At 40.5% G+C, this 16396-nt stretch overlaps 1 protein-coding gene across 1 annotated transcript in view; it reads left to right on the top strand.

Annotated features, from left to right (window-relative positions):
• FNDC3B (fibronectin type III domain containing 3B) overlaps window positions 1–10880 on the top strand; it is a 136039-nt gene extending 125159 nt beyond the window's left edge. Inside the window, exons 24-26 of the mRNA XM_072344768.1 lie at window positions 2744–2910; window positions 5976–6103; window positions 10437–10880. Of these exons, the coding sequence (XP_072200869.1) occupies window positions 2744–2910; window positions 5976–6103; window positions 10437–10748 (607 nt within the window). The 3' untranslated portion in view covers window positions 10749–10880. The remainder of the gene's footprint in view (window positions 1–2743; window positions 2911–5975; window positions 6104–10436) is intronic.
• Window positions 10881–16396: the final 5516 nt, after the last annotated feature.

The following is a 16396-nucleotide window of genomic DNA, read 5'->3' as shown; positions in this document are numbered from 1 at the left end:
TTCACCTTTCAGCTCTGTCTGTATATAAGCCATGAACTCCTTGCAGATGAGCTCCACACTGGCTTGTTCTTATGAAAAGATGTGGAACAGGTATTGGATGAAGTACATTGAACTGTGACTTTGCAAGAAGGCAAAGGTGTATGGAACTCTAAAAGTGCATTTAAAGGTATTTATAGATTTAAAAAATCAACTTGCAGTGATATGAACATGCAATCATATGGACAAATTGTTGTCTTTAGTTAATTGTTAATTTATACAAACATCCAGTAGTGACAACACAGATTGATTCAGCTTTAAGATGATTGCAGTCCTCCTTCAGCAGATGTGGGAGACAGAAAACAGATCAGAGGGTGTGTTGTCCCAATTCTATATCCATCTCCATCAAATGGAAACTGCAGTATTTTATTAAATAACAGAAACAACTCTGGAGAAGTATAAAGTACCTGTGTTGGTCATGAGAAAAATGCTGTTATTGTTATATATTTATATATATATGGCATTTTAAAGTTAAAATGTTTCATCTTACATCATGATTTACATTCTTCAAATGTTGTTGTGGTAAAGCCTAACAGCAAGTATGTTTGATTGACTTATTAATCAGCCTTTCTTCTTCCAAAATTGGAGGCCCTCTTTCTTCAAAGGCGGTTGAATCTCAGAGATTTAAGTGTGCTTTCATTGCAGTCCTGTGTGCTGAGTGTGGATGCAAGCTTTTCCCTAATGCTTTTTGCTTTCATTACAAGCAGTTCTTGATATAGAGAGATGGAAGTTAAAAGGGGTAGAGATGGAAACTGGATGGGAATATTATTCCAATCCCCAAATGACAGGAGGAGCAGAAGAACTTTGCCAGATCACTTTGTCAGTGTTATGAAACCTTGCTCATATTCAAGATGCAAAAGCTGTAATTTGAAAGCTAGCATTCATTGGTATTCATTCTGTAAGTATGTCTAGCAAGTGTATTGTAAATCCAGACTGTGTGCAGAACTGTTAGCTGGTAAAGTATATTTAACCTCCTATGCTTACCTAGTTCCATAGTTGGTTACAGAAAGAGCAGTCATCTAAAACACTGCATTGCTGCTTTTTTTGCTATTGCCCTTTGGTTGGAGCCTGGCCTAAATAAAGGGCTTGTTCAACATGCAGAGAACTCCAAGAAATCTTTAGTGAGTGCAGATTTGTTGTAGTCCTATGCAGCTTTCCATTGGTGTTTATGTGAACCTCAAAAAGGTTATCACAGGATAGCAAGCATACAGTGGCGTAAGTCCAGGGTTGGAAAAAGTTTATCCTTGGAAGTCAGCTTTAAAATGTGCTCTTAAGAACTCACGAGCACAGCCCTTTGAGTTTTAATCAGGGTCAGGGGCTCCCTTGGACTCCTTACTATGTCCCTGGAGGTAGTAAGCCACATCAGTCCTCAAAGTACATTGTGAGCAATTTAAATTACCTGAACATTTCTTTTATTACAGATGACTTTTGATCTCTGATTGAACTTGCGTGGGTTTCAATCACAACATAATCTGAATTGATTTCTGTCCCTGAGAGCTAATGGCAGACACAGTTGCTTTGAAATGCTCAGATTGGTTGTGCTGTGTTTCTCATGCAAAGCCAAAGGGATCAGGAGTTATTACCCAGAGTAAAGCTAGCATCAAGATTGGGAGGTTGAAAACACATCACTTTGTTGGCTTCCTGGGGATTTCAAATCAGCTGAAATAGTCGAGATATTTGAATAAGAGTACTAAGACATCAAAAGCTGCGTTACCCTGTGTGGGTAACTCTGTGTTCTCCAGATTCACAATTGTCACCAGGAAGAACCTGCGGAGGCCAAGTGATGAGTGCTTCCTTTTATTTACCCTCATCCCCATTCTTCTCAGCACCTGTGGGGTCAGCATCTCAGTTAGAAATTGCTGGCTAACACACAGCCACTACTGAAAAGCATTTATCTGAGCGCAGAGATTGAATATAGAAGTCAGATTCTCTCTTGCAACCTGAAGTTTTTTCTCTCTTTTTTTCTTTCAATTGATTTTTTTCTGTGTTGTATTTTCGGACGTGGTTGTGTGTGTGTTGGCGTTTGGTCTTGTCAGTGGGAATATTTTGGGAGTCGCTTCTTTATGTCATGTTTTTCTTCTCAGCATGCTTTCAAGCAGACCTTTGTTGTTACAAGCATCCCCCAGTGCCCCTAAGCCCCATCTTCTTCCCATCCTGCATGTCTCCCTCCCTTTAACCATGCTTTCTCTCTTCCTTTTCACTCATATTCCACAACGTGTGCTCTCTGAATCTGTTTGTCTCCACTGTTGAGCTGTCTTCAGGCCGTAAAGCCCTCAAAGCTGAGAAGTGTGGGATACATTAAATACAGTCCTCACACTCTGATTTCAATAGTTAGTCTGGATTAAGATGGCACAGTTGGGAGTAGGATCTCAACTGTTGGACTTAATTTGAATAAAGTCAAATTAATCCTGTTCTAAACATAGTTTTGTACTAGAAGCACACTCGGTGCATTGTAGCAGAACATGAGTTGAACCCATTTTGATTACTAGGTAGCAAAAGTGCACTGACTGAAATGTTTCTGGGTAATTCATGTAATCATTTTTCAAGGTAAGTATTAGTTCCAGCAGGGACGGTGTTCTTTCAGTGCTTTGCAAAGCAAGTCGTGCCAGTTTTCACAACATGTATGTGTTGAACCGATAAATGTAATAGACTTAAATGTTATTGCCACTCCCGCATAATTTTGTCTTCCCATTTTCATTGTTTCCAGGTTTATTCCAATTTACAGGGGACCAAGTCACACATACAAGATACAAAGGCTGACAGAGTCCACCTGTTACTCGTTTAGAATACAGGCTGTCAATGATGCTGGGGAGGGACCTTTCTCAGAAATATGTACCTTCTGCACAACTAAGTCAGTCCCACCTGCAATCAAAGGTATGTAGTATTTTCACTTACAAGTAACATCATTACTTCAGTAATATAAGTGCAGTCAGTTCGTAAACGTTAACGTAGACAGGCAATAGTACACAAGAATGGTGGGTGTTGCTTCTTTGTGTCTGTGAATGGTTAAATTACATGATGATGGGAAGCGAAGTTATCACCAAAATGTTCATATAAATAACATAGATGTTATACCTATCAGCGTTGTTATGCAGCAACTGTTAAGATGCTGCTGCTGCACTTTCCAGAGGATTGCTCTGAATTACTGGAAAGCTTCCATGAAGGGGAAATAACAGCTGCAGAATGTATGTGTGCATACCAACCTCAGTGTTAGGGAAGCTGTGTGCTGTTTCAGGTTGTGTAGGTGATGATCAAATAAGCAGTTTGGAGTTTATTTTTCCTTTAATTTATAAGATTAATAACAGTATTTCACATGTGTAAAGTATCAGATTCGTTATCTCGGTGTGTGTTCTGCTAGAAGGAAAAAAAAAGGGCTAATTAAATAAAGTTTTATAATGTGTGAATTCTGCCCTAAGTAATTCTGTTCCTTCTTCCAAGAAGAAATATTATGAAGGGAGCGGATTTGATGTATTTGTTGTCAGAGAAGCTGAAATCAGATGCTGTGCTGACCTTCTTTTTCTGTGTACTTACACTCGTGTGTCAAGCAGCACTGCTTCCTATGAGAAATAACACTGCTTAGTCTGCCAGAGAGGTATCATTTGTTCCGCTCTGGCTTTGGTGATTTTGACGCCATTCAAGATTTAGAGTGGGAAAAACACAGCCAGGTTGTAATGCCTGTTCGCTGTGCTGGCTGCTCTGAATTGCTCTCAGGAAGGACAGTGCCATTGAGTGCACGGAGAGAGCATCAGGAGACTTGGCTAACGTGAGCTGAAGTCAGCATATGTGAGGATCCCACCTTCAATTACACCTTGCTTTTTCCTCTTGCCGTTTGGCATGTGTTTCCATGCTGTTTCTGGAAGAAGATAGCTGTATCTGTTTGGTGTTGAGTTGTAAATAACACCTACCCAGTAGTGGATTATGCTGATCCAGTCTGTTGCGCAACTGTCCTGGTGTTAGCCGTATCACCCAGCAATGAAAGCTTGTGCAGGGTGAAGCACTCACTGAAGCACATGCTGAGCCTAAGTTACCACTGCTATCATTTGTAGCTGCGCCAACTGGGTAAAGGTAGGACAGGCACGTGCTGCAATCACATGGCCATTTTGATGGATAGAAATCCATTTGGGTAAGTTCAGATCTCACTTAGGATTTTGTTTCATGAACTTCTTGCCTGCCTGAGCATTGAGTCCCTGTTAAACGTGACTCGTACTGACAGCTGAATGTCAAGCCATTAGGACAGAGCACAGTACTGGGCTGTGTGTGGGATGGGACCTCGGGTACGTGACAAAACGCTGATTGAAACAGAGGAAAGAGTACAACAAAAGCTGTGTTAGGGAGTACTTCTGCAAGAAGGTGATGCTATGGGAAGAAGAGGTCTGTTGAGGCAGCCAGCCAGCCTGTGAAATTGTGTTGATTCCTTCCCATGTTTGGAGCTATTCAAAGAAATGTACGTCATAAACTTTATTCTCTGTCTATCGGAAGCAGATGTTTGTCCTCCTGTAAAACGTCCTAATTACTCAGTAATGCTGACCCTAAAATAATGGCAGTTGTGTGTCAGAGAAAAATAGAGTGGAAGGAGGAAGGAAAATAATTGATAAAGTTGTTGTCAGCTGAGATGGAGGCATCTATTAGCAATCTCTCAACACTAGCAGATGTACGGAGAGAAGCAAATGGATATTGATTACATCTGGGTCTGCATATGATTCATGTTTTCCTCTTGGGTGGTGGCAAATTAGTCTAAAATTCATGTAATATATGCAGCCACAGCAGCAGTTGTTTCCTTGATAGAGTCTCCTGTTGTCTGTTTTCATGTCTTGGGAATCTCTGTCTCCTTTAACAAGCTCGTGTCCTTGCACATGCACTCAAGCACTTGGTAAAGTACTTTTAGCACCAGTGTTTCTCCCAATTTCACGCTTTGGTCAGGTGCTTTCTTGCTCTGCCTAGAGAACACAGTGTCAGAGCCTGATTACTGCCTTGGTTGTTTTGATCCTTCCAGTGGCAGATGCTGATTTGAATACATAAACATGCTCAGCTCACCTGTTAGCATTCTGTCAGGCATCATATGACATCATGTGGCTTTCAGCTGGCCAGAGATCCATATACAGGGGGGGCATTTTAACAGATGACAAGTGGAGTTTCTTAGACTACCAGTCTAAGCCCTGTAAGAATACCAGGTCTGATCATCCCAGATCCAGTCTTGGAATTAGATGCAAGTCCAAATATTTAAAATAATCCTTGTACTTTTGCTTCCCAGACTTGAGTTAATCTCCAATATGGATTATTTAACTTCTGATGTTTCTCCCCTCATTTTTCCTGAATGAAATGTTTGATACAGTGCTCTTTCAGTGACATGTAGCCAGCTGCTGCCTTAGAGCATGGGAGGAAGATGCAGACATCTCCTCTGCTGCAGTGTTTGCTCAGAACTTCATGAAATTGCTGCTTTTATTAATGTCAATGTAATTTGTGAGTTGGCTTCTGCTTTGGAAAGTTCAGTGCCTGTCATTGTGATTAGATCTTCAAAGTTCAAAGTTTTCATCACATCCACTCCCCCTATTTAGGGGTTCATGACTGACAGATGAGAGGTACCTCAAACATCTCACAGTAAACTTATTAGGATCACGTTAATCACCTCTGAATTTCGCTCAATTTTCTGTCTCAGTGTTACTGTTCTACAAGAATCCAGAACAGCTTAAATCAGGCAAGACTGTCTTAAAATAAATTGGACTTTTGAGAGGCTTATAAATCCAGTCCCAGTTTTACTTTCCTCTCCTTGTGATGGTAATTTGATTTTCAGCCACATAAATACGATACAGATTGTGCTATTAAACCCTGTGATGTCCTGAAGTTCTCTTTGTAAGTTCTTATTTTGTGTTTTATTAAATAGAAGTGACATTTCAATTCAGTCTTTATATTAAATGCTAACATGTTTATTTTTATTGTAGCTCCTCGGGTAACACAGTTGGAAGGAAATGCCTGTGAAATTACCTGGGAAATGGTCCCACCCATGAAGGGCGATCCTGTTGGTTACGTTCTGCAAGTACTGGTTGGAAGAGAATCTGAATATAAGCAGGTAGGAAAGTGGTCTCGATTATATTGTTCAGTTGGTGATACAATGGAAATGTTTTGGAACATTCTGTGTTGTTTCTCTCTCCTGTATTCAATTACATCCTATGGTGATGCATCAGGTGAACTTTGGTAAAGACTGAGTCAAAATCAAGATGAACACAAAGCTTTTTTTTACTGTTACAAGTGTGTAATACCGTCAATAGTCAGATCATTTTATTTGTGGCAACTTAAAGGCAACCATTTAAGGCAAGACTTTAAAAGGATTTAACTAGGAAGATGTGTTAAAAATCCACAGAGCCACATCTCTGTGTCTGCTCCCCATTTCTTTACTTGGGCTGAATATAGCTAATAGTTGAAAAAAGCCATCTCCATTTTATCACAAAGCACTAATTGTTGTTTCAGCATTGTAATGAGTGAAAGCTTATGAGGGTGAATTTGTATGCAGGTATCTCCTGGAGTAGAACAAACTAACTTAACTCCAAAGCATTTACAAAGCATTACCATCTGTAACAGTGACTGTGCAAAACAGAAATCAAGATGATGATATAGGTGAATCTGTTTCTTGTTATGAGATGGGAGAATGTTTGAGATAGACAGATGGATAGATGTGTTTCTCCCCCAGGAAATGTTACAAAGCTGCTGTTATTTCAACAGACATAGTAGGAAAATGTCAATATGCCTCTTGCAATACTGGCTTTTCATTCATACTGTTCTTACGTATTTTAACCTCGTGTGATTGTGTTTTATTGGCAAGAATATGTTTCACATAGTGGATTTGAGTCTCTTTGTTCCAGTCAGTTTGGAAAAGAAAGATTCTGTCATGGAGAAAACTGAGCTGGAACTTTTTCATGGCGATTGTGTCTGACATTTGAAAACATGACTTTCTCTCTTGACTGTCTGGAGAACAAATGTGCACTCAGTGGAATGGTGTTGACCATGAAGTCTAATGGACTCGATGAGGAAGCGAAGCTCACACAACTCATCAGCCAGCCTGCACAGTTCAGACACTCAATTACTGTTTCTGGAATAATTTTATGTTACGGATCTTGATCCAGCTGTTTGCTCAGAAGCCCTTCAGAAGATGCAGAATGCAATGCTCTTCTGTATTAATTCCATTTACAAAAGGGATGTTCTTGAGAGATCTAAGAACACCTAAGAGGAACTCATTGTGTTGTGCTTCATTTGCATTGTAGAAACACATTCAAACTACATAAAATAATTACTTTCGTTCACATATAAAGTAGGAAATGCTAAAGCAATTTCACTTTCCCCCGCTAAAGCAGCAGCCACTGACATGCCTTTGGGGAAAGCTACAGTTTCTCTCTAGATCATCTCCCCTGAGCTGCCTCCTCCACCTGTAGCCCCATGGAGTTCTCTGCATCCCACAGCTCACACTTCCTCCACCATTTGACCTAGCAAAGGTTATATGAAAGTGCCTAAATGCCATTTCTTTGGGCTTGGGGCTGTAGCAATCCCTGCCTTCTTCTGGAAAAGTGCATTGCAAATATTGCTCTACTGAGTACTATCTGAAGAGTGTGATGTGCAAGAACTAAACAGGTAGTAATTTGGCTACCTAAAGAGAGGGTTAAAAAAGTAAATATTCCTTTTCCTGTTTCCTGAGTGATGTGTTCCTTTTTGTGTATTTGTATTCTCTATCTGTTTGGGTATATCAAATAGCGATGCCATAGGGCATCACAGCTCCTTTTAGGAAATCAGATCTTCCTTGTTTACAACTGAGGAAGGAAACCGCTGCAAACTCCAGGAGCTGCTGGCTGAGATTCATGTTTTGTCTCATGCAGTTTTACCTAACAGAGCTTATTCACTTAGAACTTGGCATTCCATCATGTCAAAATTGTCTCCAGCTTTGCATGGGGGTAACCTCGAGTCAGTGTGAGGGGTTGGGAGAGGAGCTTATGCTTTCCAGCGCATTGCTTATAGAGCACTTGTGGATGACTTTTTTTTTTATTGTTGAGAAAAGATTGAAGCTTCTGGGAATTATATAATGGCATCTGTGGAACTTAGAAATTCTTGCCTGCAGGAATTCTCTGAGCTGCCTGTTTTGATCAGTAGTATCAAATGCCAAAAGGGGCTTCGGCAGCAGTTTATTACTTGTGATGATATTTTCACTGAGGGAGCAAGCCAAAAAGCTCATCATGTTTTTATTATATTCTCAGGTGCCTAAGCAGAAAAGCTATTTCTGGGGGTGAAAGTGATAAATGGGATGGATTCTTTAACTTGCTGGCCACCAAAGCATACTGAACTACATTTAGATATATATATCCTTTATACAATTGTATTTGGTTTGATATTTGTTCAGCAAATTCAAAAGCCTTATACATAGTTGTTAGGGTTTGGTTTTTTTCTGTCGTGCATGTAAAGTCTATTCTCAGAGTGTAACTACTTACAGCCAAGTGTGCACTTTGCGCTGATGGCATCCTGCCTTGGCTTCCTATGCTCCTGGTGAAGCCAAGGCTGACAAATTGAGCAGACACCACAGCAGGCAGTGACTGCTGCCACGGGGCACTGAGGGTGCTCCTGCAGCCAGCTGTGGAGGGCTCAGGCTGCTCTCAGAAGTGGGTGGTGTTTAAACCCAAGTATTGTTTGCCTGTTGCTGAGAAGGGGCAAAGCTCCTCCGGTGCTAAAAAGCTCCCAAAACACCAACAGCAGAGCGGTTGCTGCCACCTTCCTTGATTTAGCACAGGAAATGTTTTGTCTTATCATCATCATGGAGTATTCACTCATGTATTCAATGTCCTTTTCACTGCTATTCAGACTTTCTTTAAAGATGCACTGTTCTCTCGCTGAACTGTCTGGCTTTTTTCATAGAGCTGCTGTCTAGCTGACTTGAGTGGCCACCTCTAGGTGTATTGAAGTTAGGCTGTTATTGAAGTTGTTGACCTTCTATTAGCTAACCATAGCTGCTTCCAGTTGCACAGGTGCTCATCACCCCAACAGAACATGAAACACTGGTGTTAAGTGTTTTCAGTACAAAGGTAGGCTGTATGTATCCCATCTCCAGTATCAGTGAAACATAATTTATGAAGTTTGGGTGATTAATCAAACTGGCTTCCTGACTGAAGGATGAGTCTCAGGGTAAGCACGGGCAGAGAGGCTGCGTTCTTTAGGTGGTGTTTAGCTGGGCTGAGAGTCTTCTATTTGGATTTTATTTATGTATTTATTTTCCTTTCTCTGGGGCAACACCCAGGAAGTGATGTGTAAGCTCAGCTTTAATTTTGCTCCTTCCACTGCTCTCAGCCGGAGCTGTTACCCTCAAGAGACAGAGCTGTGCTCTCCTCTCCTGCTTTGAGGATTTAAATGAGCCAAGGAATGCTCATCCAGAGTTCAGGTTTCTCTTCCAGGAGGTACAAGCACTTTGTGACACATTGCTTTTTATTTCAACAGCCCTGCCTTACATCAATTGTTGACTGGTTGTTTGTTTTCAGAGTTCATAAATGCTTCCAGTGGTCTCTTTCCATTTAAGTCGCAGAACAGTCTCTTAGCTGTTCAGTTATTTCTCTTTCTCATATTGTGACTCATGCTGTGAGTCATATGTTGCCTCCATTCAATTAGCATAAACACATGGCGGATTTGGATTATTGAAGAACCAAATGCAATGCAACCAAGAGGAGCTTTATATATCTTACTAAGATTTTATTATTTCCAGAATTCTGAAAGTGCAATTTCTGGCATAATTGCTGACTCTTGAGAGAAGTGTGAGGAAAATACATTAAAATAATACTTGTTTCTGATTTCCTGACTGTGCAGTGAATGTCTTTCAATAACCTTGGTTCGCAGATTTTCTTCATTTTGGGGCTAAATACGGTTCTCGTGGCTTAGATGTGTTGGGCCACATAGTCACGTCTTAACAGTACAGTAGTACACTTGTGCTGCTTATCACACCCGTGAGAGATGTGTGCCTCTTGTGTATGGCATCTTGTCTGAAGTCTTGCCTACCCTAGTGTGTTCTCAGTCTGCTGAGCACTGCATATGGAGATGTCTTGTAGTCGGACAACTCTGCTCTCAGCCCCTGCAGGCTGCTGTTTCTGAAGCCTGCCTTTGATGTAAGGGGGGAGAGCTTTACTTTGAGGCCCTGCCGGACCTGACCTGCCTTCCTGGCCCAAATTCTTGCTGCATTGTGACTCTGGCACAACTTATGGCTTTATGTGGGATGCAGAATCCTTTCAAAGTCCAATGAGAATGAGTTATTTACACTCATTCTTCACTCGACAGATATTTCATATGGTGCTTCTGAAAGTTGTCCTTATGCTGTGAACAAAAAAAAACCCAATGAAGTGGCGTTCCTTCTGCTTTTTACATGTAACTGTTCTGTCTTGTAGGTGTACAAGGGAGATGAGACCACATTCCAAATCTCAGGCCTTCAAGTCAACACGGACTATCGGTTTCGCGTCTGTGTGTGCCGCCGGTGCTCAGATACCTCACAGGAACTTAGTGGACCTTTCAGCCCATCCGTTGCCTTTATGCTTCAGCAAAATGAGATTATGCTCGCGGGAGAAATGGGAAGCATAGATGATCCGAAGATAAAGAGCATGATTGCTACTGATGAACAGTTTGCAGCCCTCATTGTACTTGGCTTTGCAAGTTTGTCAATTATATTTGCCTGTATATTACAATACTTCTTTATGAAGTAGAGAGTTTAATGGAAGTTTGAGATACCAATTTAACTAATGCTACGCATTATAATCCACACATTTATCCAGATATTCCTTTTTGAAATCCTTTTGTTCTACCACACATTTTATATACTTCTCTTGTTTTTACAGTTCTAGCTTGAAGAAAGATAAATCAGTGTTTTGATGCACCTTTTTGAAATTCAAAACTAGGAAGTGGTCAAACTGGAGAAACAGGCAAACCAGATACTAAAAGCAAGATAGTTCCCTTCATGGCTTCAAACCTGTCACCGATTTGCCTTGTCATCATGGTTTGGTTTGTTGTTTTATTTTTTTCACTGAAGTTTTTACACAGTTCTCTTCTTGTATCTTATCATTTAGGAAATTTTAATCAAGTCACTTTTTTTGTTTCTACTTTTTCTCCTAAGCATTAATCACAAGCGCGTACAGCAGTAAGATTAGAGTACAGTGTTAGTCAACAGTACCAGGTTTCCATTGAACAGTATTAGCAATGTTGCCTATGACTTATTCACTCCATTTGCCCCATGCCTTTTCAAGATAAAAAGTCTATTGTTATTTTAACTGTTTAGTGCATTTAAATTGGAACAATATCCTGCAGTCTAAAAACCTGTTATTTTTACAGTTACAACACTATAAACTGCCTGTATAAGAAATCAAGTAACCAAACTGCATATAAATTATGAAGCATTAGAGACTCTTTTTTATTCTTTTTACCATTTTGATTTCTTGCAGTAATTTTAAGTAAGAGGGCATTGTGCAATAGTTAGCTATTCCCATGTTCAGCTATTTAAAAGCTGCTTTAACTCGTCTGTTTGTCACTGTATGTTACTATTCCTAATCTAATAGTAGATATTATTCTATTACGTTCAGTCTGATTTAAATTAGAGCTGGTGATAGCTTACTGTCTCTACTGAATTAGGTGAGATTTACACTAAATGTAAGCAAACTTCACTGTCAGTTGATCTTTTTGTTTTCGGAGGGGTATCGATTTTATAGAACTTTCTTGGAGTTATCAGAAACGGGATCTGTTTATTTTAAGTCTCTTAAGTAGGTGCCTACGTTGTTCTTAACACAGGGCGAATGGAAATACTTGGTACATTGCAGAATTGGGACTGGAGGCCGACACAGGTGTAGTCCTTGCTCGTAGAGCAGTGTTCCCCCTCCTCCTGCCTGCCTCTTCCCTGGCACGCATCTTAATCCACCCAGATAGATTTTTTTTAACTCTTGAGTCATTGGATTATTTATATTAAGTCAACAATGTGCGAGTACCTCAGGGACATAAGTGAGCTGGAGGTGCAAATAGATTCCAAAAGGGTGCAACAGACACAGTGTATTTCCCTGCCTATTGGTTTTGTATATTTTTGCTACTTGGTTTTGCTTTCGTCCTAGCTATTTTGTGCTCTGTCTCCATTGTCTAGGATTCAGACTCCTGTACTAGCATAATATTCCCTTAACCAAAGTAATGGGGGAAAAAAACAACATTATTTTTGTTTTAGGTTTATTTATACTATATACTGCATACAGTACTTTAAATACCAATTACAGTGCAATCTTTTATTTATTGTAAAAAATAAAAATAAAAAAATAAAAGTGTACTTATGTACTAATTCCCCCCCCTCCCCTCCCCCCGTCCCCAGTAGCATGTTATATTTTTGTCTGTTTTATACTGTTGTTCTTTAGGTCAACTTTTTACCTGGCAGCATTTTTAGTATTATTAATCTTCTTACGTTTTCTTGCATTTTTGAAGATGGGAGCATCTACTACATTAAATGCCAAAAAAAAACCACCCAAACCCAACCCAACCATTATCAGTGATTCAAACGTTTACATGTATCCAAAAACATAATCATCTCTGGAAAGAAAGTGCTAAGATCAATGAATTATTCTGTGTGCCTCTCTAGATGTAGCAAGTATTAGAAATGTTCTGTATTTTGTTATTGACGATAATTAGTTTAATTTAGCCTTGCAAACTAATGGCATTGAGCGAAATATATATATATATTTTTTTTTTCTTTGATTTTGCCAAAGTCATGGCTTGTCAAATTTATTTACATCTTATTTAAATTTATTTGTGATACGAAACTCTGTGACCTTTGCATCTGTTGGGTTCTTTTTTCTTTTGTGAGCAAAGCATATGGAGCTGTTTTCAATGGAGGGGGGAAGGGGTGTATTTTGTACAACAGTGAGAAGGCCGCGAGTTTGGAAACCCGGCCGTTTGAATAGATTCTCATTTTTATATTCGAAGCGCTATTGCAGCAGCGTTGCTACGAAACCCAAACCTGCCGCCTTTTGGTTGTTTTTTATGTTGTTAGAAGAAGAAGAAAACTGCTTTAATATATATTTTTAAAGAGAAAAAAGAAGTTGTTGTGTCATTTGATCAAATTTTTTTGTTTGTTTCTTTTTTAAAAGTTTGAAATATAAACTAGTAAAAGCAGAGAGCAGAAGTGTAGAGAAAAGCAATCTGTGAGGCTTCAGGTGTATCTGTCTTGGTCCCTTGCAGTCATGCTCGTGCCAACACCCAGCCCAGCCCTGGGACAAGGTGTTCTCCAGGAGCAGCACAGCCCCGTAATGAGGTATATTAGGCATTGTTTCAGCTTGTATCTTCTACCATGGGGATCTGACTGGGATTCATAACAAAAGAAAAAGAAAGAGAAGCATTATGGATCATAAACCATTTCTGTTTTGGTTTCCATCACTGCAGTTTGCTGATGCCTTGGCTTTCCTGTGCGGCTGTTTGCTGTTCTGAGCCAACAGCGTCAGGCTCTGAGAGCTCTCTGCTCTCAATGAAAGGACGGACAAAAAAGGTAGAATGAAACACTAAATATTTGCAGCCCTTAAGGACGGAGAGGGATCTTTTTATATTGTTCTGCCTTCTTCCTTATGAACTTGAAATGTTTTCTAACCCTGTTTGTTGGCTACGGTAGTTCAGTATTCAGCGTCGATCGAGAAGTGCCCTAACTGAATGTGTATCAACCTTATCCTTGCACAGTTCTTTAAATTGAAAAGAAATACGAAGTTTTTACCTCACTATGGGAACATACATTCCAAGCTTTTCGACTTTAAAAAATGAATAAATAAATAATCATAAGTTTTCTCGTATTGTAAATTTTAGACTATTTCATACGCATTGTATTAAAACTGCCATATCAATTTTAATGTATAGATTTTGCAAATACTACACTATGTATGTAAGACTTAACTGTATCTGTAGTGTATATGTAATATATTTATGCCCAATAAATGTTTTAATTCTTTCTGATATTACCAGGGGTTTTCTTTCAGCTTGCAGCCCTTTCAGCCCATGCCTGGCACCTTTCTGCTACATCAGCAGTGTTACTGCAGCTGAGCGCTGAGCTGGGGAACCCCAAACTGAACCTGGGATGCTTCTGGGTTTGTATGGGGAAGGTTATGGTGGAGTTAATCTTTGAGATGAGTTTCTGAGGAAATGGATTTTTTTCCCCCTTGGTTTCTCAGCTTTTTTGTTTGCTCTATCAGTGCTTGCCAAAACAATCTGTTTAACAATGTCTTGTCACGATGCCTACAGACTAATAACCACCACTTTGTTACCTGGTGTGAAACACACCTTGGTTTGCAATGCTTGGGTGAGTGTCTGCAGGTGGTGGAGAGCAGTTCAAGCCAGCCAATGGAGAGAGGTTTGTATTTGTTACCTATCTCTGGAATTACGGTGATTGCAGAACTCGTGATGTATTGTGGCTCACTGAAATCCTCCGTCCTCGATATTCACCCGCCTTGGAGTGAAGATATAAATGTCATCTCCTCGTCTCAGAAATGAGAACCCATGGGTAAGCAGGGGGGGAAGATGGAGACATTTTCTTTCAATATTTTCACAGCCGGCTGAGATCCCTTGAAAAGGCCATTTTATTGGTAGTGCATTTAATAAGTTGTAACCGATTGCATCTGTTTCTGCTCTTGACAACTGCACTCTCAGTGCACACGTTCTTTGCTGGGTGGAATAGAAAAGTAAATGGGAGGATTCAGAAGGTGCTTTTGGGCACAGCAGGTTAGCTGGCTGTCTGCAGTTGTTTAGGGAATGTTCTGTGATTAGTTGGAGTAGTCACATTTGTTGTACTAATTGCCAGCATGGGTGGCATGGCATGCAATCAAACCTATTTTTAGGTTTACTAGCACGGTAAAGAAATAGCTTCTTGGGTCAGTGTGCTCACTGGATGTCATTTCTCGGTAATTTCATCTGCTCATCTCTCTCAATTTCAGTCATACAAGAGCTGCTATTCTCTGCAAATAAACCAGAGCAAACAGTAGTGGGGGGGGGGGGGGGGGGAGAGGGGGGAAGTGTTGTGAGGATCAGCGTGTGAATGGAGTGGAGAAATTAAGCCCTACTGCCCTGCAAATACTGCATTCATTTGTCCATAGCTCAGACAAGTACCTTTTCTTTCAGTGATATGCCCACACCAGGGCTGTGAGCTCTCCTCCTGCCAAATGGCTTCATATGTGAGAGGAACCGCTGCCACAAGCCAACTATCTGAAGTGGTCTTGGCATATTGGGATTAAAGCAGGGATGCTCAGGAAGGGCTTGGAACAAGCGCTGTGCTGCTCACCTGCTTCCCTCCTGGCAGCTGTGCCGTGGGCTCAGACCTGCAGCCCTCAGTCAGAAATAGAAAATCCCATCTCTTTCAGTGCAGTGAATTTTACTAAAATCGATTGCATTGTCACCAGCTGATAAAAATCCCACAGTGCTGTTGATGGGGCAGCGTGCGTGCTCATGTGATCGTGAAGATTAGTTTAATTTGGGGTGAGAAATTGCAGAGGTTTTAGGATGAACTTGCACATGTCACAGAGTTGTCATTTCCCTCCCTAGGAGTGAAACAAAGCGAGCATGGAGGGCAGCAAAAAGCCTTCGTTATCGAGTGTGTCAGCACATACACGTTGCATTTGGTAACGCTGGTGTGCATGTTGTGTGCTGCTGTTACCGTTGCTCTAAGGCTCAACCAAAACCTTCTGCGACAAGCAGAAGTGATTGTTCAAACTGCAGACCTTTGTTAATGCCAGATGGACTACATTTGTCTTTTTCTTCATCTGCTTTCACTCCACTTGTGCTATTACAAGTCCTGCTGGGGAATGTTGAAGTACCCGAGAGAGATGATGACAAAATACATATTGAATATGCGGCTTTGCTTCACAGTGCCTTCCCATAGTGAAAATGAAACAAAACTGTGACTGTTAATTTCATGCAAGCTTCAACCCAGCTGGAAGGCAGAGTGGCACAGCGATGTCACCGTGCAGTGGTGGCTCTGGGGTACCAGCTACTGCTCCACGCTGGTTGTCAGGATATTTAGGTGAAGCTGCAGTTCTAAATAGTGCTTAGGCAACGTCATGTGATAGAAACTTCCATCAGTTCGGAGCATCTTGCTGCTCCAGATTTGATGTGTAAGTGCTGCTTTTCCAGAACATCTTATTTTTGGCAAGCAATACAATAGGACATGATTTTCTGCCTGCGGACACTTCCATCAAAGGTACTTTTCTAAAATGAATGGAACTTTCTGGTTAAGTGCTTTTGACCTGTTTTATCACCAGTTTCAGATGTTGCCAATAAATAAGATGCAGCCAAATCAGTTCTGTTTATCTGCAAAGCTGCGATATGAAATGTAGCGTTGGAAAATCTCTTAAAA

Source organism: Excalfactoria chinensis, chromosome 9 (genome assembly GCF_039878825.1).
Source record: "Excalfactoria chinensis isolate bCotChi1 chromosome 9, bCotChi1.hap2, whole genome shotgun sequence".
In the NCBI taxonomy this organism is placed as follows: Eukaryota; Metazoa; Chordata; class Aves; order Galliformes; family Phasianidae; genus Excalfactoria; species Excalfactoria chinensis.
The sequence above is the reverse complement of the archived record's forward strand: the minus strand, read 5'-3'. Positions and strand labels throughout refer to the sequence as shown.